The following is a 25,536-nucleotide window of genomic DNA, read 5'->3' as shown; positions in this document are numbered from 1 at the left end:
TCCTTCTTGTCGGCGCTATCAAGACGAGTACTTGGCATGCGGCTTTAACCAACCTTTTCGATTGCCCTCGGGAGGCTGCATGTGTAGAGCCACCCTGTCACATATCTCCTCAATATCGACTCTAGCTGAAACATTATCCCTTGACTTGCCCGGTATGTTGCAGCGAGGTGTTAAGGAATGCCTCCCCACAATTCTTTTCGGTGTGCATCATATCGATATTATGGGGAAGTTCAAGGTCCTTGTAATACTCGAGCTCGTTATGCCTGCTATGTGAGTCCGAGTTGTGCGTTTTACCATATCCCTCAAATTGGTGGCCGGGTTCCTTACTAGGCCGGAGAGCACGTAGCTCAAGCATCAACGGTTGCACCATTGAACTTTGGTATTTCTTTATGTTCAAGCACAACTACGCCTTTCGTGAAGTTTTTCTTGTCGGATCCGAACCGATGCCCCGGATCGAGGAACTTGCGGTGTTTGTCAAAGGCAACATATTTGTGTCCAGCTTTTAGGTGCCTGAATTCTAGTTCGTGCCTGCACACTGGGCATGGAAACTTACCAGCTGTACTATGCCCACATAATAGGGCGTACCCGGGTAGGTCATGCATCGAATAGTGGAACCAAACTTTCATGATGAAGTTTCTCTTTGTTGCTCGGTCGTATGTCAATGTACCGTGATGCCACGAGTGGTGCAAATCATCCACAAGTGGTTGCATTAAGACACTCAATTTCTTCCCTGGATATTCAGGCCCTGGAAGGATCATCGACAAGAATATGTTCTTCCTTTGCATTACGACTCCGGGAGGGAGATTGAGCGGAATAACAAACACGGGCCAGCAGCTGTACGCGGCGGTCGACATACCATATGGGTTGAATCCATCGGTTGCTATCGCAATTCTAACATTCCGAGCCTCACTTGCCTCATTTGGGTGCTTTTCATCGAAGTGCTTCCATGATTGACCATCAGATGGATGTACCATGGGTACCCGTTTCTTCTCGTCTTGCAATCTTATCCCGGTCTTATGCCATGTCATCTGCTTGCAGTCTCCTCGAACATGTAAAGCCGCCGGATTCTTTTGATGAATGGGAGATAACGAAGAATCTTTATGGCTACTTTTGTCCGCCTCTTCCGACCATTGCCTACATCTACCTCATGATACCTAGAGTGACCACACTTGGCACGAGTACTTGTCATCCGCATAGTCTTTCCAAAACAAAAGGCAAAGTTTTGGACAGACATCATATGTTACATAATCCATTTTCAATGCTTTCAAGATTTTCTTCGTTTCGTACATGGTCTTGGGCAAGCAATGACCTTCAGTGCAACATGTTACCTACTGTGCTCGAGTCTTTTCAAAGGATGCTCGAGTACTCTCAAACATGCACTTGTCGGCTAGCAAATCGCGTGATGCCATCAAGTTGAGACATTTTTGCACCCGGGTATAGAGGCCTCCTAGCTGAGGCCATCATATCAATGAAGGCCCTCGCGGTTGGCTCAGGTTCCTCCTCTGGAAGTTCCTCCGGTTGTGGCGGTCCCTCCGGTTCGAGCGGTTCCTCCGGTTCATACCTGTTCGTCCCATGGTAACTCCGGCATGTCGGCATCCCGAAGATCATCTAGCAAGTTTAAGATGCCATCGTTCTCATTGCCATCGATCCGCTGCCGCATCACCTCACCTCTATCACGTTCGTGCCGAGAAAAGTCGACCGGCGGGTCGTACTCACGCATATACCCATTCCACCAAAGGTGTTTAGTCATCTCTAGAATATCCTTAGGATGACGCCTCCTGCAGTACATTGCAAGGGCAACGGGGACGAACAATCCCCTTCGAACCACGAGCTAACTCCTTCACTAACAAATCGGTCTTCCATTTCCATTCATCCGTCACTTGAGTCGAACTAACACGGCCACTCGTACATCCACTCATTATCGGCCATCCCGCTTTATTGCGTGACAAACAACAAATAGTAGCATGAAATTGAATGCATCATATTTTTATTTTTCTACCGGCGAAAACGCGTGCATCAACCTACATCTCTACTAGGTGGGCTCCTAGCAGCCTCGGACCCGTAGTTGGGTACGTTCTCCACGCTGCTGGGTGCGAGACGTATTTCGGCAGCACCTCCCCGCTGCTCTCCCGATACACGTCTCGGCAAAAAGCCGAGAGGATGTGCATCCGGAGAACAACGAGGAGGCGCTCGACGAAATCCCGTCTCGCACCCGAGCAGAACATGGAAAACGTACCCAACTACGGGTCCGGCGACTGTCCCGTAAATGCCACAAGCGTTACGGTTCAAAATATGCTGACCACTAATGCATATTTATCCGCGTAACGCTTGCGGACGGGAATTGACACCTAGGTTACGCGACTCGACGGAGAAATGAAATCTAATGACATAAAAAATGCGAAGGGGAGTCGGCAATTCAGCTCACCCTCGGCCGTAGAGGAAGTAGTCGAACAACCGACGATGTCGACGGCCGTAGAGATGCGCCGCAAGATCCGGGATCGTCACGCGGGATGCTCACTCACCGGACCTAGTTAAAATAATAAAAATTTGTCAATGCAAATTTCAATTTCCATTTCTATTCCTTCATTTTCATTTCAATTTACATTAAAATTTCAATTTCAATTTCCAAATTCTTTACTTCATTTCAATTTCAATTTGCAAATTCTATTTCAATTTGCAAATTTACAATTACAATTCTATTACAATTCTATTTCAATTCTATTTCAATTTGCAAATTTACAATTTACAATTACCTAGCTAATTGCAAATACTAAAAAGAAAAAAAAAACCTTACCATGGCCGGCACCGGGTTGCTGCGGGGGGACGGCGGCGGCACCGGCGGGCTGCGGGGGGACGGCGCGGCGGCGGCACCGGCGGGCTGCGGGGGACGCGCGCGGCGGCGGCACCGGCGGGCTGCGGGGGGACCGCGGCGGCGCGGCACCGGCGGGCCGCGGGGGACGGCGGCGCGCGCGGCGGCGCGGCGGCGGCGGCCGGGAGGACGGCGGCGGCGCGGGGGTAGGGCGTGGGCGCGGGCCGGGGAGGGTGCGGGGGACGGCGGCGGCCGGGAGGACGGCGGCGCGCGCGGGCGGGCGGCGGCGGCGCGCGCGGGGCGCGGGCGTGGGCGCGGGCCGGGGAGAGGGTGCGGGGGACGGCGGCGGCCGGGAGGATGGCGGCGGCCGGGAGGACGGCGGCGGCGCGGGCGGGCGGCGGCGGCACGCGCGGGGGCGGTGGCGTTGGGCGTGGGCGGGGCGTCGATCCGGGAGAGGCGGCCCGCGTTGACCCCCACTTAAGTGGGTTTGTGTGCCGACGGCCAGGTTGTGCCGACGGTGACCGTCGGCACACTTTTTTTTATTTTTTTTATTTTTTTTATTTTTTTTTATTTTTTTTATTTTTTTTATCTTTTGTTCTGGCATGACTGATGTTGCTACAATAATGCTGAGAAAAAAGAATGCCTTAGAACATCCCCACTTTTGCCCCATCTTGGTGTTTGAGGGGGTGCCCTACTTAATCAAGGGGGCAACTATGCATTTCATTCATGGAATAATGATAAATCCCAACATCGAGATAAAACGAATGAAACCAACACACAAACACAACTGGAGATAAATAGTTACCAAAGACGCAAACGACTCTAATTGATATCGAGTTCTCGTATTTGTTGGTCCTCTAGTGTAGGAACCCCATGTCCGGGAAGCCGGGCACACCCGGAGGGGGTAGCATTGGATATAGAACCATCTCAAATCACTTTTGTGCATGCCATGTGGACACACACAACTTTTGGGGCCATTCCCTAGGTCCGATGCTCGATTTCGACGAAACCCTAGTTCCGTTGACCGCGCCGTCTACCCCTTTGATCGCATCCCATCGGGGTTCCCCGGTGGGCGTATGCCTACGTTTGAGCTTGGTTAGGTCATAGGTACATGTGGAAACAAGTACCATCCCCTATGATCCCAAGGTTCTCTCCGGTTCACCTCCGAGGAGTTCCCCCTATACATGCGGAATCCGCCTAAGTGTAGGAACCCCATGTCCGAGAAGCCGGCACACCCGGAGGGGGTAGCATTGGATATAGAACCATCTCAAATCACTTGTGTGCATGCCATGTGGACACACACAAGTTTTGGGGCCATTCCCTAGGTCCGATGCTCGATTTCCGAAGAAACCCTAGTTCCGTTGACCGCGCCGTCTACCCCTTTGATCGCATCCCATCGGGGGTCCCCCGGTGGGCGTGTGCCTCCATGTGAGCTTGGTTAGGTCATAGGTACATGTGGAAACAAGGATCATCACATATGATCCCAAGGTTCTCTACGGTTCACCTCCGAGGGAGTTCCCCCCTATACATGCAGAATCTGCCTAAGTGTAGGAACCCCATGTCCGAGAAGCCGGACACACCCGGGGGGGGGTAGCATTGGATGTAGAACCATCACAAATCACTTTTGTGCTTGCCATGTGGACACACACAAGTTTTGGGGCCATTCCCTAGGTCCGATGCTCGATTTCTGACGAAACCCTAGTTCTGTTGACCGCGCCGTCTACCCCTTTGACTGCATCCCATCGGGGGTCCCCCGGTGGGCGTGTGCCTCCATTTGAGCTTGGTTAGGTCATAGGTACATGTGGAAACAAGGATCATACCCTATGATCCCAAGGTTCTCTACGGTTCACCTCCGAGGGAGTTCCCCCCTATACATGCAGAATCTGCCTAAGTGTAGGAACCCATGTCCGGGAAGCCGGGCACACCCGGAGGGGGTAGCATTGGATATAGAACCATCTCAAATCACTTTTGTGCATGCCATGTGGACACACACAACTTTTGGGGCCATTCCCTAGGTCCGATGCTCGATTTCTGACGAAACCCTAGTTCTGTTGACCGCGTCGTCTACCCCTTTGACTGCATCCCATCGGGGTTCCCCCGGTGGGCGTATGCCTACGTTTGAGCTTGGTTAGGTCATAGGTACATGTGGAAACAAGTACCATCCCCTATGATCCCAAGGTTCTCTCCGGTTCACCTCCGAGGGAGTTCCCCCCTATACATGCAGAATCTGCCTAAGTGTAGGAACCCCATGTCCGAGAAGCCGGGCACACCCGGAGGGGGTAGCATTGGATATAGAACCATCTCAAATCACTTGTGTGCATGCCATGTGGACACACACAAGTTTTGGGGCCATTCCCTAGGTCCGATGCTCGATTTCTGACGAAACCCTAGTTCTGTTGACCGCGCCGTCTACCCCTTTGACTGCATCCCATCGGGGTTCCCCCGGTGGGCGTATGCCTACGTTTGAGCTTGGTTAGGTCATAGGTACATGTGGAAACAAGTACCATCCCCTATGATCCCAAGGTTCTCTCCGGTTCACCTCCGAGGGAGTTCCCCCTATACATGCGAGACTCGCCTAAGTGTAGGAACCCCATGTCCGAGAAGCCGGGCACACCCGGAGGGGGTAGCATTGGATATAGAACCATCTCAAATCACTTGTGTGCATGCCATGTGGACACACACAAGTTTTGGGGCCATTCCCTAGGTCCGATGCTCGATTTCTGAAGAAACCCTAGTTCTGTTGACCGCGCCGTCTACCCCTTTGACTGCATCCCATCGGGGGTCCCCCGGTGGGCGTGTGCCTCCATGTGAGCTTGGTTAGGTCATAGGTACATGTGGAAACAAGTATCATACCCTATGATCCCAAGGTTCTCTCCGGTTCACCTCCGAGGGAGTTCCCCCCTATACATGCAGAATCCGCCTAAGTGTAGGAACCCCATGTCCGAGAAGCCGGGCACACCCGGAGGGGGTAGCATTGGATATAGAACCATCTCAAATCACTTGTGTGCATGCCATGTGGACACACACAAGTTTTGGGGCCATTCCCTAGGTCCGATGCTCGATTTCTGAAGAAACCCTAGTTCTGTTGACCGCGCCGTCTACCCCTTTGACTGCATCCCATCGGGGTCCCCCGGTGGGCGTGTGCCTCCATTTGAGCTTGGTTAGGTCATAGGTACATGTGGAAACAAGGATCATCCCATATGATCCCAAGGTTCTCTACGGTTCACCTCCGAGGAGTTCCCCCTATACATGCGGAATCCGCCTAAGTGTAGGAACCCCCTGTCCGAGAGGCCGGACACACCCGGGGGGTAGCATTGGATGTAGAACCATCACAAATCACTTTTGTGCTTGCCATGTGGACACACACAAGTTTTGGGGCCATTCCCTAGACCCGATGCTCGATTTCTGACGAAACCCTAGTTCTGTTGACCGCGTCGTCTACCCCTTTGACTGCATCCCATCGGGGTTCCCCCGGTGGGCGTATGCCTACGTTTGAGCTTGGTTAGGTCATAGGTACATGTGGAAACAAGTACCATCCCCTATGATCCCAAGGTTCTCTCCGGTTCACCTCCGAGGGAGTTCCCCCTATACATGCGGAATCCGCCTAAGTGTAGGAACCCCATGTCCGAGAAGCCGGGCACACCCGGAGGGGTAGCATTGGATATAGAACCATCTCAAATCACTTGTGTGCATGCCATGTGGACACACACAAGTTTTGGGGCCATTCCCTAGGTCCGATGCTCGATTTCCGAAGAAACCCTAGTTCCGTTGACCGCGCCGTCTACCCCTTTGATCGCATCCCATCGGGGGTCCCCGGTGGGCGTGTGCCTCCATGTGAGCTTGGTTAGGTCATAGGTACATGTGGAAACAAGGATCATCACATATGATCCCAAGGTTCTCTACGGTTCACCTCCGAGGGAGTTCCCCCTATACATGCGAGATCCGCCTAAGTGTAGGAACCCCCTGTCCGAGAAGCCGGACACACCCGGGGGGGGTAGCATTGGATGTAGAACCATCACAAATCACTTTTGTGCTTGCCATGTGGACACACACAAGTTTTGGGGCCATTCCCTAGATCCGATGCTCGATTTCTGACGAAACCCTAGTTCTGTTGACCGCGCCGTCTACCCCTTTGATCGCATCCCATCGGGGGTCCCCCGGTGGGCGTGTGCCTCCATTTGAGCTTGGTTAGGTCATAGGTACATGTGGAAACAAGGATCATACCCTATGATCCCAAGGTTCTCTACGGTTCACCTCCGAGGGAGTTCCCCCCTATACATGCAGAATCTGCCTAAGTGTAGGAACCCATGTCCGGGAAGCCGGGCACACCCGGAGGGGGTAGCATTGGATATAGAACCATCTCAAATCACTTTTGTGCATGCCATGTGGACACACACAACTTTTGGGGCCATTCCCTAGGTCCGATGCTCGATTTCTGACGAAACCCTAGTTCTGTTGACCGCGTCGTCTACCCCTTTGACTGCATCCCATCGGGGTTCCCCCGGTGGGCGTATGCCTACGTTTGAGCTTGGTTAGGTCATAGGTACATGTGGAAACAAGTACCATCCCCTATGATCCCAAGGTTCTCTCCGGTTCACCTCCGAGGAGTTCCCCCTATACATGCGGAACTGCCTAAGTGTAGGAACCCCATGTCCGAGAAGCCGGGCACACCGGAGGGGGTAGCATTGGATATAGAACCATCTCAAATCACTTGTGTGCATGCCATGTGGACACACACAAGTTTTGGGGCCATTCCCTAGGTCCGATGCTCGATTTACGACGAAACCCTAGTTCCGTTGACCGCGCCGTCTACCCCTTTGATCGCATCCCATCGGGGTTCCCCGGTGGGCGTATGCCTACGTTTGAGCTTGGTTAGGTCATAGGTACATGTGGAAACAAGTACCATCCCCTATGATCCCAAGGTTCTCTCCGGTTCACCTCCGAGGAGTTCCCACCTATACATGCGGAATCCGCCTAAGTGTAGGAACCCCATGTCCGAGAAGCCGGGCACACCCGGAGGGGTAGCATTGGATATAGAACCATCTCAAATCACTTGTGTGCATGCCATGTGGACACACACAAGTTTTGGGGCCATTCCCTAGGTCCGATGCTCGATTTCCGAAGAAACCCTAGTTCCGTTGACCGCGCCGTCTACCCCTTTGATCGCATCCCATCGGGGTCCCCGGTGGGCGTGTGCCTCCATGTGAGCTTGGTTAGGTCATAGGTACATGTGGAAACAAGTATCATACCCTATGATCCCAAGGTTCTCTCCGGTTCACCTCCGAGGGAGTTCCCCCCTATACATGCAGAATCTGCCTAAGTGTAGGAACCCCATGTCCGAGAAGCGGGCACACCCGGAGGGGTAGCATTGGATATAGAACCATCTCAAATCACTTGTGTGCATGCCATGTGGACACACACAAGTTTTGGGGCCATTCCCTAGGTCCGATGCTCGATTTCCGAAGAAACCCTAGTTCCGTTGACCGCGCCGTCTACCCCTTTGATCGCATCCCATCGGGGGTCCCCGGTGGGCGTGTGCCTCCATTTGAGCTTGGTTAGGTCATAGGTACATGTGGAAACAAGGATCATCCCATATGATCCCAAGGTTCTCTACGGTTCACCTCCGAGGGAGTTCCCCCCTATACATGCAGAATCTGCCTAAGTGTAGGAACCCCCTGTCCGAGAGGCCGGACACACCCGGGGGGGGTAGCATTGGATGTAGAACCATCACAAATCACTTTTGTGCTTGCCATGTGGACACACACAAGTTTTGGGGCCATTCCCTAGACCCGATGCTCGATTTCTGACGAAACCCTAGTTCTGTTGACCGCGTCGTCTACCCCTTTGATCGCATCCCATCGGGGTTCCCCCGGTGGGCGTATGCCTACGTTTGAGCTTGGTTAGGTCATAGGTACATGTGGAAACAAGTACCATCCCCTATGATCCCAAGGTTCTCTCCGGTTCACCTCCGAGGAGTTCCCCCCTATACATGCAGAATCTGCCTAAGTGTAGGAACCCCATGTCCGAGAAGCCGGGCACACCCGGAGGGGGTAGCATTGGATATAGAACCATCTCAAATCACTTGTGTGCATGCCATGTGGACACACACAAGTTTTGGGGCCATTCCCTAGACCCGATGCTCGATTTCTGACGAAACCCTAGTTCTGTTGACCGCGCCGTCTACCCCTTTGACTGCATCCCATCGGGGGTCCCCCGGTGGGCGTGTGCCTCCATTTGAGCTTGGTTAGGTCATAGGTACATGTGGAAACAAGTATCATACCCTATGATCCCAAGGTTCTCTCCGGTTCACCTCCGAGGGAGTTCCCCCCTATACATGCGAGACTCGCCTAAGTGTAGGAACCCCATGTCCGAGAAGCCGGGCACACCCGGAGGGGTAGCATTGGATATAGAACCATCTCAAATCACTTTTGTGCATGCCATGTGGACACACACAAGTTTTGGGGCCATTCCCTAGGTCCGATGCTCGATTTCTGACGAAACCCTAGTTCTGTTGACCGCGCCGTCTACCCCTTTGATCGCATCCCATCGGGGTCCCCGGTGGGCGTGTGCCTCCATGTGAGCTTGGTTAGGTCATAGGTACATGTGGAAACAAGGATCATCACATATGATCCCAAGGTTCTCTACGGTTCACCTCCGAGGGAGTTCCCCCTATACATGCGAGACTCGCCTAAGTGTAGGAACCCCATGTCCGAGAAGCCGGACACACCCGGGGGGGGGTAGCATTGGATGTAGAACCATCACAAATCACTTTTGTGCTTGCCATGTGGACACACACAAGTTTTGGGGCCATTCCCTAGGTCCGATGCTCGATTTCTGACGAAACCCTAGTTCTGTTGACCGCGCCGTCTACCCCTTTGATCGCATCCCATCGGGGTCCCCGGTGGGCGTGTGCCTCCATTTGAGCTTGCTTAGGTCATAGGTACATGTGGAAACAAGTATCATACCCTATGATCCCAAGGTTCTCTACGGTTCACCTCCGAGGGAGTTCCCCCCTATACATGCAGAATCTGCCTAAGTGTAGGAACCCCATGTCCGGGAAGCCGGGCACACCCGGAGGGGGTAGCATTGGATATAGAACCATCTCAAATCACTTTTGTGCATGCCATGTGGACACACACAACTTTTGGGGCAATTCCCTAGGTCCGATGCTCGATTTCTGACGAAACTCTAGTTCTGTTGACCGCGTCGTCTACCCCTTTGACTGCATCCCATCGGGGTTCCCCGGTGGGCGTATGCCTACGTTTGAGCTTGGTTAGGTCATAGGTACATGTGGAAACAAGTACCATCCCCTATGATCCCAAGGTTCTCTCCGGTTCACCTCCGAGGAGTTCCCCCTATACATGCGAGATCCGCCTAAGTGTAGGAACCCCATGTCCGAGAAGCCGGGCACACCCGGAGGGGTAGCATTGGATATAGAACCATCTCAAATCACTTGTGTGCATGCCATGTGGACACACACAAGTTTTGGGGCCATTCCCTAGACCCGATGCTCGATTTCGACGAAACCCTAGTTCCGTTGACCGCGCCGTCTACCCCTTTGATCGCATCCCATCGGGGTCCCCGGTGGGCGTGTGCCTCCATTTGAGCTTGGTTAGGTCATAGGTACATGTGGAAACAAGTATCATACCCTATGATCCCAAGGTTCTCTCCGGTTCACCTCCAGGGAGTTCCCCCTATACATGCGAGAATCCGCCTAAGTGTAGGAACCCCATGTCCGCGAAGCCGGGCACACCGGAGGGGGTAGCATTGGATATAGAACCATCTCAAATCACTTGTGTGCATGCCATGTGGACACACACAACTTTTGGGGCCATTCCCTAGGTCCGATGCTCGATTTCTGACGAAACCCTAGTTCTGTTGACCGCGCCGTCTACCCCTTTGACTACATCCCATCGGGGGTCCCCCGGTGGGCGTATGCCTACGTTTGAGCTTGCTTAGGTCATAGGTACATGTGGAAACAAGTACCATCCCCTATGATCCCAAGGTTCTCTACGGTTCACCTCCGAGGGAGTTCCCCCCTATACATGCAGAATCTGCCTAAGTGTAGGAACCCCATGTCCGAGAAGCCGGGCACACCCGGAGGGGGTAGCATTGGATATAGAACCATCTCAAATCACTTGTGTGCATGCCATGTGGACACACACAAATTTTGGGGCCATTCCCTAGGTCCGATGCTCGATTTCTGACGAAACCCTAGTTCTGTTGACCGCGCCGTCTACCCCTTTGATCGCATCCCATCGGGGGTCCCCCGGTGGGCGTGTGCCTCCATTTGAGCTTGGTTAGGTCATAGGTACATGTGGAAACAAGGATCATCCCATATGATCCCAAGGTTCTCTACGGTTCACCTCCGAGGGAGTTCCCCCCTATACATGCAGAATCTGCCTAAGTGTAGGAACCCCCTGTCCGAGAGGCCGGACACACCCGGGGGGGGTAGCATTGGATGTAGAACCATCACAAATCACTTTTGTGCTTGCCATGTGGACACACACAAGTTTTGGGGCCATTCCCTAGACCCGATGCTCGATTTCACGCTGCTTCTCTCCCGCCCTTTTTTCCCGCCCACCCTTTCCCACTCCTTCTCTCCCGCCTTTTTTTCCTGCCCACCCTTTCACGCTGCTTCTCTCCCGCCCTTTTTTCCCGCCCACCATTTCCCGCTCCTTCTCTCCCGCCTTTTTTTCCCGCCATGATTTCCCGCCAAGTTTTCCCGCCCACCCTTTCCCGCCCATTCCCTCCCGCCAAGTTTTCCCGTCGTTTCAGCCCCTTGCCGGCCTATATATAGCCATGTCTTCTCCACTAACAACACCAGCAACATTTCTCCCTTCATCGCTTCTCTCATCCAAAAGAACCACAAAATCCTTCGAGCTGAGCCGCCGCCGAGATGGCTCCTCGTCGCCGTAGCAACACGGGCTTCATCGGCGTTCGCCTCGCGGCCTGCGGGACATTTCGCGGCCGAAATCACCGCCGGTGGTACGCGTGTGTGGCTCGGCACCTTCTACACGAAGGAGGCTGCTGCCCGCGCATACGATGTTGCGGCTTGGAGGTTTGGCCGGCCACGCCACGAAATGAACTTCCCGGAGGTCAGGTCTCTAACGGAAGCTCAGAGTCTCTCTACTGAGCCGCTACTTCGCTCACAGGGTGAAGCGCGGCGGTACAGGGCTGGCCAGCGGCGGATTGATACCACCGAGGCGGACGAGCAGTTCATGGCACAGTGGCGCGCGAGACCATCCCGGAGACGTCGAGGCAATGCGCGCATTCGGAAGGACAAGCAGGCGTACGGAGAGAGAGAGGAGGGCGGGAAAGCGGCGAGAGAAGGCCGAGGTTGAAGCGAGTACGCCAAAGGAGAGGCGTCGACATGGGGGAGAATGATGAACGGTGGTCGTGGAACCTCACAACCACCGCTTCGCGAGGACACCCCCGGCGAGGATGAAGATTTCGACTTCGATTAATATGTGTGTGTGTCCGAGTCCGAGTGTCTAGCGGGTCATGTGTCGACCCGGTGTTAAGTGTTTTGTTCGTGTGTGGGTGTAGTTCTTTAAATGCTTTGGTTTGTGTGTGGGTCTAGTTCTTTAAGTGTTTTGGTTCCTTGTGTGTGGGTGTAGTTCTTTAACCGTTTCGGTTCGTGTGTGGGTCTAGTTCCGTAAGCGCTTTGGTATGTGTGTGAGTCTAGTTATTTAAGTGTTTTGTATCGTGTCTGGGTCTTAAGTTCTTAAGTATATCACTTTTGTGCCCTTATACCGCCCTTATACATATATAGGTTTCCCGCAAAGGGGTTCGCCAAACTAGCAGAAAGAAAGAAATAAACAAATAAAAATGATTGGGATTAACAATTATATGTAGTAAAAAATGTTAAAAAAGGTGGGGCATCATTTGCTGTGCCGACGGCCGAGGTTGTGCCGTGGGCCACCGTCGGCACAGCAGGAGATGGGACCCGGTTGGCCGCGGTTGCGCCGTGGGCCACCGTCGGCACAGCCTAGACAAAATAGCGATGAGAAATAAATAAAGAAAAAAAATGATTGGGATTAATAATTATATGGGTAATAATTATCTCTTTGATGCAAAAAAATGGAAAAACAAAATGTGCATATCAGTCTATGTGCCGACGGCCACCGTTGCGCCGAGGGTCACCGTCGGCACAGCATTAGAAAGACCCACCTGTCAGTCTATGTGCCGACGGCCACCGTTGCGCCGAGGGCTACCGTCGGCACAGTGCAGACGGCTCCGTGACAGTTAACGGCTGGGCCCACCGTGTCAGCGCATGTACCGACGGCCGTCACAGTGCCGACGGTGACCTTCGGGCACCAGCTTCGTGTGCCGACGGTCCATTTAGCGCCGACGGTGACCGTCGGTGTCGCGCGCGATGTGCCGACGGTGACTGTGCGCCGACGGTCAGCTCCGTCGCCGGTCGACGAGCGCTTCTGTGCCGACGGCCCCGACATTTGGCCGTCGGCACATGGCCTGGCCGTCGGCACACGGCGGCTCTCCCGTAGTGGTATTCGTGTTCAAACAAGCACGGACTCCTGCATCGATTTGACTACGTGTGGGCGCTGGACTCATGTGTGCTTCCATTCTGTTCGTGCATGCGTACACGGTATCGTAACCTGCCTGCCACCCACGGGAGCGGTGTGCTAGCTGCACCAGGCAGGTTCAAAAGGCATGTCCTCACTTGGCTGAGCCCAACACTCCTGCTGCCTTCCTTAGGTGCTATATATAGCTGCTCCTCTCCTCCGTGCATCATCATCATCATCTCCATGGCGACATCCACCAAGAAGACTCTTGTCTTCTTCCTCCTCCTCATTCTCGCCGCCATGGTGGTGGAAGCGCAGCTGACTGCGGGTGATGGCGATGCTAAGCAGGTAAAAAAAGTATCCCAGCCTCCGTGGGATTAAGCTAGCGATCAGTCCGAGAGGCAAATCCTCGTTGCGTCGTTTCTCTTCTCCCTGTCCATCGATAGGCCTTTGTGATTAATCGGCTGACTGATGCAATTAAATACAATCTTTACCTTGCGTGGAAACGATGTATGCTGTAGTCTATGGCTTCCAGCAAAGATTATTCTTGCATTTGGTACTAACACGACTACTCCATATTTCTATCTTTCCTATGGGTGTCCATGCAGATGGATCGTAAGCCTGGTGCTCTTCCGGTGCCCGCGCCGTGCTACTCCAGATATTTCCCAGGCTGCACCGACAGCAAGTGCAAGCAGTTCTGCGCCGGCGCCGGCAAGCCGCCGGTCCCCGGAGCCATGTGCAACGACAAGTCCAACTGCTGTTGTCCTGTTGGTTAAATGCCCCTAGCTGAACAAGCAACGAGGATCGATTATATATAGATGACAATAAAAGAAGCGTCTCAGTTTGGGGGAACTACTGTATTTCGGGAAAATGCTTACTCACGACTCACGAGACATCCCGCTCTCTCTATATGTTTCAAAACTCTGTAAGGGATCTATATGTTCAAAACTCTGTAAGGGATCCTATAAGGCTATAATTTACAGGAGTAATTAAAGACTCCTCTAAACTTTAGTCGTTTCTAGCTAATCCTCTATATCTAACCATATTCCTGAAATTCAAATTCATCAATTTGTCCCAAAATTATACGTATTGCATTCAGATTGAACTAGATACACTAATCGGATAGATTAATCTAAATCTAGTCTAAGATTCTTCGTCGGTGCTACTGAAGATCTCATTGATCGCTTTCTTCCCCGAGTAATCGTTGTTGTAGCTGAGCTCGATAACCGGCACGCCGAATACCGTCAGTGTGGTCGATGGTCCAGGTCTGGTTGCCGTGGCTGCCTGGTACTACTCGAATGCGGCCCGCTCCTCTCCTTAACGAGCTCCCGTGCTACGTCCGGAGCATCTCATGTAGCGCTCATTGGAGTGCTCCGCCTCGAGCGGCTCGTGGGCCTCCCAGTCCTTCCATGCCTCGCCCCCTGATGCCGATGACGCGGGGGACGACAACATCGTTGTGCAGCCAATCGGATTGAGCTGATGCTATCCGCCACAATTATTTTAGGCCGTAGAAAGTACTAAATTAATAACTCGATTGAGAGCATGTACAACGCAGACGCTTGGATACGGGCACCAGGATTTTTCTCCCGGCCCATCGGCAATTGTTATGCATGATCCTGGCGATGGGCGCTTGTCCAGGAGAAGCGACGCGAAAGGTTGCGCCCGGCGCTTCATCAAATTTATCCTTCGTCTCGTGTTAGTTAGAGAAAAATAAGCGCCTCATATCGGAGACAAGTGTTGGAGCTCTGCGGACGCCGGGATTAATAGATCACTTTTTTTCAGATCAAGCGTCTACATTAGCGCCTTGCATTGGTGATGCGCTGAGCTAATGGCTAACGCATTCCTTTCCTTAATATAGTTTAATATAATTGTATTGTTGCAGGATACTAACTATTCGTAACAAATTCTAAATATTTCCTTTGGAGCTTGCATTTTCTGAGAGCTTGCAAGTGATGATGCGCCAGTGATTGATGATTTCAGCGTACTAGTAATATTGCACGTGTAATGTACGTATCGACCAATACGTACGCACTGAAGTAGTCTGATACAAATAATACGTCAGCCAAATATTCATTTATTTCCACATGTAAATCGACTAATGTCAAAGCAAACAAAAAAAATAGAAATCTCATAGGTCAAATAAATTCAAATTTCAAGCTACTACAGTGCGTACAAACATTCTCAAGTATATTATCGGTTAGCAAGTATCTATTTTCCAAATTTAAGTCGTAACAGCAGGAATTCCAAAGAAAAAATAATATCATTTTTTGCGAGAAATCCACCGATCTATTAGTAATCATCAACAGTAGTACAATTAAGCTCACCAACATTCTTCAAAAGAATCATCTGATGCAGGTATGTGAGTAGTAAGGGAGGTGCTCCGAATAAGCTCACCAACATTCTTCAAAAGAATCATCTGATGCAGCGTTCCATGAAGTAGCATTTTTGCAAAATGTATTCATCTGAACTGAAGAAAAAATAATACTCCTAGAAGATAAGACATGAAAATCATTTGAGCAGAGAATCAGACATATCCGGACAATATGTATTAGTACGTTAGAGCTAGAAGCTAGATTTTACAAAGGAGATTGAGCCAAGCTTTATAAAGAATAAATCAATACTTACTGTAACTCCAATCCCCATAGGCAGGCAGACATCTAGATTGTACTACTGAAGAAGAAGAATCTATGAAGGGAGATGGCTCTGTGCTCTCTTGAATAGTGTCCGTGACCGTCACGTTGGTAGGCTAGTTCTACGACTCCTGCTGGTTGATAACAGAGGCTTCGTCTTCCATGGAATGAAGTAACTCAACATTATGACAGGCCGGGGATCTGGATGGCTGTTGCAGCTTGTACACACCCTCCACGGTCTTAATCAGCCCGCACTCCTTGATTATTCTAAGCTAAGAACATGGTGAACAATGAGGTCGATGGCGAGAAGAAAGGGAAATAAATATGCGCAACTTCTATGAGGAATTGGAGACACAAGCATGAAACGGAAGGAAACGAAAGGTGCCATTAATCGCCGTGAGGAAAGGAAACGGAAGGTGCCATCAATAAACCCAATAAACTGTGGCAGCACCTCCATGCCTCCCCTTCCGTCACTCCGCCTTCCCAAACAGACGAAGAGAAACCAGAAAAGCACACGGGCCTCGCACACATATCTCATCGGCCCATCCAACATATTTCACAGATTGTCAGCCCAGTTAATACGGGGGCATCCAGGTCGACCTGCAGCGTAGCAGCCCAGTTACGTATAGCCGGCTATCTAATCCTGAACGTGCGTTGGTGTGATCGGACGGTTGACGAGTCCAAATTGCTGTGGAGGCTCCTAGGTGGTTCCATTATACTGTTAACTAACAATAATGATCGTTAGAGAGAAAAGTGCTATATGTTTTTACCTATTAATCGTAGAGTGGTTAAATGATCATTAGAGAGAAATGTGGTGATTTTTTCTAATTATCTTAGAAGTGTCTAGGCCCTCGAGAAAACGAACCTCAGTGTGCACTGTTTGGGCCGTTTGGGCGGCGCAGGAGGGAGCTCCAAGCCAAGGCCCACGAGAGGAGACGAACCAGCTTGATCTAACGTAGCCGCACGAGAGAGTGGCGGGATCCCTAAAAAACGCGGCGCCACGGAGTATTCCTGCGAGTGCCTGCGCCGTCATCGCCGCCTCCGCCTCCGCCTCCGCGTAAAGAGCGCTGCTCCTTGTCGTCTAAAATAAGAGACGGATCCGAGAAGACGAGGCTCGGCCGTCGCTCGTTCCTGGCGCCTTGCCGTCGCCCCTTCCTCAGCATCTTCTTGCATAATCGATGGCGGTAAGCTCTCCCTCCCGCCGATGTTATTTTTTGAATGCGTCCCTGCTGAAATTTAGGGCCTCCTATCTTTTGATTTTTTTAGGATCACGCGAGTTTTACAATGTTTTTACAGAGCATGTTATTTTTTCCCTTTTCAAACCGGACAGCTTCAGAAATTTAAGAAAGCCATGGCAGGAAAAAAAAAAGGTCTGATGTTTTCAAGCTGTCCTGTTGCCGCGGGGTACTGTACTTGCACTGCTAGCGCTTGCTATGCTTGCTGCATCCTTCCCTGAAGCAACGATCGAGTAGTATCACTGAAAATTGAAGTGCTTACATCTGTGTCACAGATGTGTATATATTTTGGGTATTTGCTTAATGTGTTGTCGTGATGGGGATGGAGGGGATCGATGATTTTGCTAAATAAATAAGACGACGGTCATCTTCCTCTTTTATCCACTCTACCTTCTGTGATGGAATGCCCTGCTGATTTGGTGCTAGAGATTTGGATTGCGATCTCAGTGGTTCTCATTGTCTTGTGATGAAATATTGATCCGTGCGTGCTTAATTCATGTCACAGGACTGGAGTAGCGATAGTGATGATGCTTGGGAAAGCGATGGTGACGCTGAGCCCTTATCGGCGCTTGCCTTGAGTAACCCCGATAACACCCTGGTACGTCGAGTAGTACCTGGTAGAATAATTTCACTTTCATCATATTACATTTTTTCTTAATCTGGTGTTTGACTGTGCAACTGTCTACAGGATGCGAATGGGTGGGTCTATGGGGAAGTGCCATCTTCTTTTTTAATTGAGGAATTTGTGGGAAAGGGTTTCCCAAAGGAAATGGTCTTGAAAGCCATCAAAGTGATTGGTAATACTAAAAACAACCAATTTAATTTCATTGTATTGTTTCTGTTTGCACTTTTTGTTTCTACCGATATTTCCGCTCCCAGGAAACAATGATGCAAATGCATTGCACGAGCTACTTCTCACATACAAGGTATTTTTTCCATGTGCTTCTTTCATTCAGTTTATTTATCGTGTTGCATGATTGCAAGGGCTGTGTTACAATTCTCATGTGAATTCAGGCACAAGGTGATTACCCATTGTTGGGTAACTGCTCTACTTCTGGCTGCACCCCTTACAATATTGAAGACGACCGTGCTGGTGTGAGGGAAGGCAACTCTTATGGTTCTATTGCCGAGGTAGTTTATTATGTTACTTCAACTTGATACTTTAGAATTCTATGGGTATATGTGTGATGATATGGGCCACCGAATCAAGGCTGGTTGGATGAAGTGGCGCCAAGCTTTTGACGTACTATGTGACAAGAGAGTGCCACAAAAGTTAAAAGGCAAGTTTTATAGGACAGCTATCCGACCTGCGATGTTGTATGGCGCGGAGTGTTGGCCAATGAAGAGACGACATATCCAACAGTTAAGTGTAGCAGAGATGCGCATGTTGAGATGGATATGTGGCCACACAAGAAAGGATCGGGTACGGAATGACGATATACGGGAGAGAGTTCGGGTAGCACCGATTGAAGAGAAGCTGGTCCAACATTGGCTCAGATGGTTTGGACATATCCAACGGAGACCTCCGGAAGCGCCAGTGCATAGCGGACGGATAAAGCGTGCTGAGAATGTTAAGAGGGGTCGTGGTAGACCAAACTTGACATGGGAGGAGTCCGTTAAGAGAGACCTGAAGGTTTGGAATATCGACAAAGATTTAGCCATGGACAGGGGTGCGTGGAAGTTAGCTATCCACGTTCCGGAACCATGACTTGGCTTCGAGACCTTATGGATTTTCAACTCTAGCCTACCCCAACTTGTTTGGAACTGAAAGGCTTGGTGGTTGGTGGTTGGTTGATTTTTTTAAGTATAGTTGGTACGAATGAAAGCTCTAGCATTATAGTTGGGTTATTACTCTCCAAAAATAATACATGTTCCGTTATTACATCAGCAATGTCCCACTGCTTAATTGATGTCACAGGACTGGAGTAGCGATAGCTATGACTCTTGGGAAAGCGAATGTGAGGCTGATCCCTTGTCGGCGCTGGCGTTGAGTAACCTCGATACTCCTGGCATGTACATGCTGGTACGTCGAGTAGTACCTCTAGAACAATTTCTCTTTCAGCATACTACCTCTTTATTAATCTGGTGTTTGATTGTGCAACTGTCTACAGGATGCTAATGGGTGGATCCATGCGGAAGCACCATCTTCTTCTTTAGTCGAGCAATATGTGGGAAAGGGTTTTCCAAAGGAAATGGTTTTGAAAGCCATCAAAGTGATTGGTAATACTAAAAGCGCCCAATTTCATTTCGTTGTATTGTTTGTGTTTACACCTTTTGTTTCAATTCAACTGATATTTGTGCTCTCAGGAAACAATGATGAAAATGCATTGTGCCAGCTACTTCTCACATACAAGGTATCTTGTACATGCATGTGCTTCTGTCATTGGGTTTATTTATCTTGTTGCATAATCACAAGAGTTGTGTTACAATTGTTCATGCTAATTTAGGCACTAGGTGATTACCCATTGCTGGGTAACTACTCTACTTCTGGCTGCACCCCACACAGTATTGAAGATGAAGATAATCTTGATTTGGATAACTGGGATGACGACGACAATCACGCTGGTGTGAGAGAAGCCAACTCTGATGGTTCTATTGCCGAGGTAGATTATTATGTCTCTTCTCAACTTTATAATTTATAATTCTATGAGTATATGTGTGATGATATGTGCAATATTTTCTTTGTCTATTTTTGTTAGTATTAGTTGGTATGGATGAAAGCGCTAGTATTACAGTTGGGATATTACGCTCCAATTTTTACATTTTTTTGTTATTAAAGTAGCATTGTCCCACTTGTTTAAAACGATGACCAATAATAAGTTGATGTATGTTAGAAATAAAAAGCTACTTGTTCAACCAGCACGCACAAGAAGGAGGTATGCCAGGACTGTTTACGTCAGAGCAGAAAGCATTGGTGAGATCTTGGACATCTCTTGCTTCAGTGAAGTGTCTCTTGTTTAGTGTGTATCTGTATCCTCTTATGATTTCTATTCTGGACTCCACTCAAACGATGGACCTCTTGACATAATGTTTAATATTCGTTGTAAGGTTTTGAGCACCTCTTGACATAATGTTTAGTATTCGTTGTAAGCCTTTCACCAATATGGTGTATAATTGAATTGTAAGGTTTGAAAACTTGATTTTGATTTACATAGTATTCATGATATGTTGAAGTTGTTTCACGTAAGACTGTAATATTTAATAAGGGAGATTGAATAAGATAAAACCAACACCTCCTGATGCACTAGGCAAGGGTGGGGACTGTTGGTCAGCTTGATCTCGGTTAACCTCTGGCAAGCTTCGCGCAAAGCGGAGTCCGCTTGGGAAACAAGGTGTTGAGCAATAGGATCTGCATGCGCAAAAATGAATGTGGCCACATCGTCGTGGATTGCACGGAGACCAGAGGAGCGGCGGAGACGACTCCATGGCTGGCGAGACGGTGGTTGTAGCAGGACGAGACGGGGAGGCAGCTGAACCATGCGTCGGTGCTCGACGAGGGCTTTGTAAGGATCAGGTCGACTCTTTGGATCTCTTGGGACTGATGAAGAGTACCTAGGGTCTGCAATTGTGTGAATTCATCATGGTCGACGTCATGGAAGACGACGATGCATGGTGGCGGTGATTCCATACACGAGATCAATTCTGATGGAATTGAGAAGCGGAAAGATGCGGTGGAGACGAGGGCTAGTAGGAGCGGATTTGGGTGGTCTGCAATGGACGCGATGGCACAACAACGACGTTAGCTTGAGAGTGTGCATGGAGCTCCTTTTCTCGTGTGAACTTGAACGATCATGGACCAGATGAGTACTATGGTAGGATGTTCTATGCAAATAACATCTTGTTGTTTATCCCTTGGACCGAGTCAACACGCCACGTGGATAGAAAAACTGCCAGGGGGCTAATTCGTGACCAAATACCTAATAAATGAGAGTTTGGTGATCGGCTTTCACATTTTGAGACATATGTGACCAACTCACTCATCACGGAATAGTTCAATGAGCAATGGTGTGATTTTCTCATAAAGATGTATTAGTTCTGTCCAAGCCACACTCACTTATTATTTGGTTCATATGCATCTAAATATTATTTGCAAGTTGGCATGTGCTATAACGCAACGTGAAAATCATATGGCTACTATAAGTAGTTTTGTCAGTTGTGCTCTTGTATCAATTTCATTCTTGTATTAATTTCATTCTCAAACAACACTGAAGAGTTCCTACATTTTCTCATTCTTTTAATTCTTGATTAATATATTTTTTCTTGATTCTTGGGCAGTCTCTGCTATTCATTTCTTGATCACTAATGAGTTTTTCCCCAACCTTCTTTTTACTAGCATCACAGACATCACAATACACTGCCCATTTAGTTTACGATAGTGTGATATAATAATTATACTTAATCTCTACATTCTCTATGATTTAATGCAGGATTTCAAACAAGAGTTGTTACAGAAGGACAAGAATATCAAGTCCTTAGTGAACGTGGGCTTTCATGAAGATGAAGCTAATATGATTATCACTAGATGTGGTAATGCATCTATTTTATGATTATTACCAGATGAAAATGCAAATTACATTATATACTTTTGTTTAAATTTTCCTAGGTGTGGGTGTGTCCTTTTTTCTATTAGTTGATGATTCCAGTAACTTTTCTCACCATGAGGTACGTTGTGGTCTGACTTTACAATGAACACGAAAACTCTTTCACCTTTTTTCAATACAAGGAAAATAAAGTTTATTATAATTTTTTAGGTTACAAATATGTCCTTCAATTCCTCTGGAGGGAAAATGAAAGAAAGATTCAAGGAAGAGAGCAAGAAAAAGAGGAAGCGTTGTGGAGATCGAGAACAAGGAAGTAAACCCCCAGTTGTTAGTAGCCACGACGAGCCAGTGACTCTTCCAAATCCAATGGTTGGTTTTAACTTGCCTAATGGCATAGTACGGTCAGTTAACAGAAGACTTCCTAAACAAGCTATTGGACCACCTTTCTTCTACTACGAGAATGTGGCTCTAGCCCCTAAAGGTGTATGGGGAACTATTTCGAAAACCTTGTATGGTGTTAGGCCAGAGTTTGTGGACTCCAAGTACCTATGTGCTGCTGCCAGGAAAAGAGGTTACATCCATAATCTCCCAACTAAGAATAGGGCACCTCTCCATCCAGCCCCTCCAAAGACTATATTTGAGGCCTTTCCTCAATGTAACGCGTGGTGGCCTTCCTGGGACAAGAGAAGGAAGCTCAACTGCTTGACAACATGTGTCCAAGGCCCAAAGATGGCAGCACAGATCGAACGTGTTCTTGCACGCGCTGACAATCCACCATCTGCTATGGTTAAAAAATATATTATGGACAGGTGCAGGAGATATAATCTTGTGTGGGTTGGCAAAAACAAGGTTATTCATTTGGATGCTGATGAGATGGAAAAACTACTTGGTTTCCCAAATGGCCACACAAGGGGAGTTGGCATAAAGGCAAGGTACAAATCTCTCGGCAACTCATTCCAAGTTGATACAGTTGCTTACCATCTGTCAGTTCTGAGGGACATGTTTCCTGATGGTATTAAGATATTATCCTTATTCACCGGTATTGGAGGGGCAGAGGTAGCTCTACATAGGCTTGGAATCCACATGAGAATAGTGGTTTCTGTTGAGATATCCAAATTGAACAGAAGGATTTTCAGATGGTGGTGGAAGGAGACACAAACGGGCCAGCTGATTGAGATTAAAGACGTGCAGAGTCTCACCGATGATATAGTTGAGTCACTGACTAGAAAATTTGGCGGATTTGACCTAGTGATTGGGGGCAGCCCATGCAACAATCTTGCTGGTAAAAACCGGTTCGACCGTACTGGTTTAGACGGCAAGCAGTCTAGTCTATTCTACCACTACAGCAGAATTTTGGATGCCGTCAAGTCAGTTATGGCGACGATGTAGCATCATCATTGTAATGTATGTTTGTTCAATCAACGAAGTTTACGTGTGAGTTCTGAATGATGAATTTCACATGTGATCTAATTATTGTTTAACTGATGACACATCATTTTTTTTTTGCTACACATTAGTATTGCTGCAGTTCTGGCACCCATGTTACCTGTGACAACATTTTGGATTTTCTGATATGATATCCTTAGTCTGCATCATTACTTTGGCATTTCTAAGTTAGGCAAAGTTCTCATTACAGGAATTATCTTTGGAAATCACCATTTGCTTTTGGCAATGGAAAATTGTAATCTCATTGTACTACCTCTTATTAAATACAAATTATATGCTACATAATTATACCATTGGAATCATATTTGAAAGAAGTTTTCAACAGTATTATTTTTGTGACAAATAAATTATATTTTATTAGTTAATTTTATGTTAAAGTTGGGCTTAAATAGCTTATAGGTTTTCTGGTTTTGTGTGTGTATCGCGAGGTGACATGGTTGGAGAGGAAAAGAGGAAAAAGTAGTTTCTGCCTGACCGGTACTACCGGTACCAGGAGCGGTAGTACCGCTACCCTATTGGTATCGCCCTGCCGTACCGCTCTGGAGATTTGCACTGAAAAGTCCCACAGACAGCCTTGCGGTACCTCTGCGGTACCTTGAGCGGTAGTACCGCTTGAGAGCGGTAGTACCGCCTCGGTACCGCTTAGGTACCGTAACGCAAGTTATGGCACCAACGTTGTGGTACCGCTTAAGTACCGCGCGTGGTCTAATAACTCACAGAGGTCTTTGCGGTACCTCAAGCGGTACCGCAAGCGGTACTACCGCTGTGAGTCCACGTGGCTACATCTGTGGGGGATTTCGAATCCAGAGCGGTACTACCGCTTGCCAAAGCGGTAGTACCGCTTAGGCGGAAACTGCACATAACGGTTGGATCGGAGGGACCCTATAAAAAGGCCCCTTCTTCTCCAGCTCATTTTTACCTCTTCTCTCTCTCTCATCCATTGTTGCTGAGCTTAAACCTTGAGGATCTCCCCACCCATCCAACCAATCTTGCCCAAACTTTGAGGAGTGGTGGAGAAGGCACCGATCTATAGTTCTACCGAGAGAGATTTCACCAATTCGTGCTAGTCCTTTGTGGATCTTGGAGTTAGGGTTCCTATGGTGGGATCTTGGAGGAAGTGCTCCTATGGAGGCTAGCTTGGAGTTGTGCTAGCCCCATAGGGTGTTGGGAGCCTCCTAGTGTTGTGGAGCTCGCCTCAACCTTGTGAAGGAATCACCGCCTCGACCAGTGCCTTAGTGGAGAAGGGGGAGCCCCTTTGTGGAGCTCTCTCGAGGAAGAAGGTGAGGCCTTCCTTCGTGGTGTGGCCACCTAGCCTCTTGTGTGAGGCTAGCACCTCCTCAACGCAGACGTACTCCCTTTTGTGGGAGGAACTGCGGGAAACAAACCTCACCTCGTCTCCGCGCCCCCCGGTTGTCCCGCTCCTTAACTCTGTTATTATGCTTGGTTCCTTTGCTTGTTGCACTAGCCTATGATCATACTAGGAACATCTCCACCACTAAAGCTATCACCTTTACCTTCCGCATCGCCTAGAATCTGAAAAAGACTTAAAATTTGTGTAGCGATCATTCACCACCCTCTTGTCCGCTACGATCCATTCACCGGATCTACATTTAGCTGGGCTAACCAGCAATGGATGCACCATGTTATCAATCCATGTTATCAAAGTATTTTTTATTTCGTTGATGTTCCACGCTCCTAGGATAACATATTCCATGAAAAATTACCATTCCAATGGAGAGATTTGGTGCACACGAGCACGAGTGATCTCGTTTCTCAAATAAATAAATAAATTATATTTTTGAGGTTCACAAAATTCTGAAAAAAATCTGCATATAGCCAATAATGTATCTCACAAACTTGTAAAATATCAAGTTCAAATACTTTATATTTTAAGCTACACAAAAATAACAAAAGTGGAGATCTGAGTAATCATTTTCAAATCTCAAAAAACATATCAGATTTTGTTATTTCTGTCTAGCACGAAATAAAAAGAATTTGGGGTTCAGATTTTGCATGATTGTAACATGTATCACTAATAATCTCCAGAATTATTTTCAGATTTTTTTAATAAAGAGTTCGGGAGACAAAAGCACTTTTCGGCTGAAAATCGACTAGTCAAAGGAAGAGCCATGCTCTAGTTAATGCCCATAGCAGTCCAGCAGCTTTTACTGAAAACGCAATCGAAGAATAGATGATCCCGGTCCTCTCTTTGTTGTGCACATACAACGCAGTTTGTACGAGCAATCGGGCATTGCCTCGTGGCTAGCATATCACGACTATTTAGCCGATCCATCATCAACAACCAAGCAAAGATTTTGTGTTTTATTTGGCATTTCGTCTTCCATATGA

General features: G+C 48.7%; 1 protein-coding gene across 1 annotated transcript; it reads left to right on the top strand.

Annotated features, from left to right (window-relative positions):
* Positions 1–17,143: 17,143 nt before the first annotated feature.
* On the top strand, positions 17,144–23,130 carry LOC124664387 (DNA (cytosine-5)-methyltransferase DRM2-like). The gene is made up of 8 exons (XM_047201921.1): positions 17,144–17,149; positions 17,706–17,798; positions 19,312–19,420; positions 19,508–19,554; positions 19,648–19,803; positions 21,628–21,727; positions 21,804–21,862; positions 21,952–23,130. Exons 1-8 carry the CDS (start codon positions 17,144–17,146, stop codon positions 23,128–23,130), a joined length of 1,749 nt encoding a protein of 582 aa, XP_047057877.1.
* The last annotated feature ends 2,406 nt before the right edge of the window (positions 23,131–25,536 follow it).

This window comes from Lolium rigidum, chromosome 6, assembly GCF_022539505.1.
Source record: "Lolium rigidum isolate FL_2022 chromosome 6, APGP_CSIRO_Lrig_0.1, whole genome shotgun sequence".
Taxonomy (NCBI): domain Eukaryota; kingdom Viridiplantae; phylum Streptophyta; class Magnoliopsida; order Poales; family Poaceae; genus Lolium; species Lolium rigidum.
This window is presented reverse-complemented; position numbering and strand designations above follow the sequence as displayed.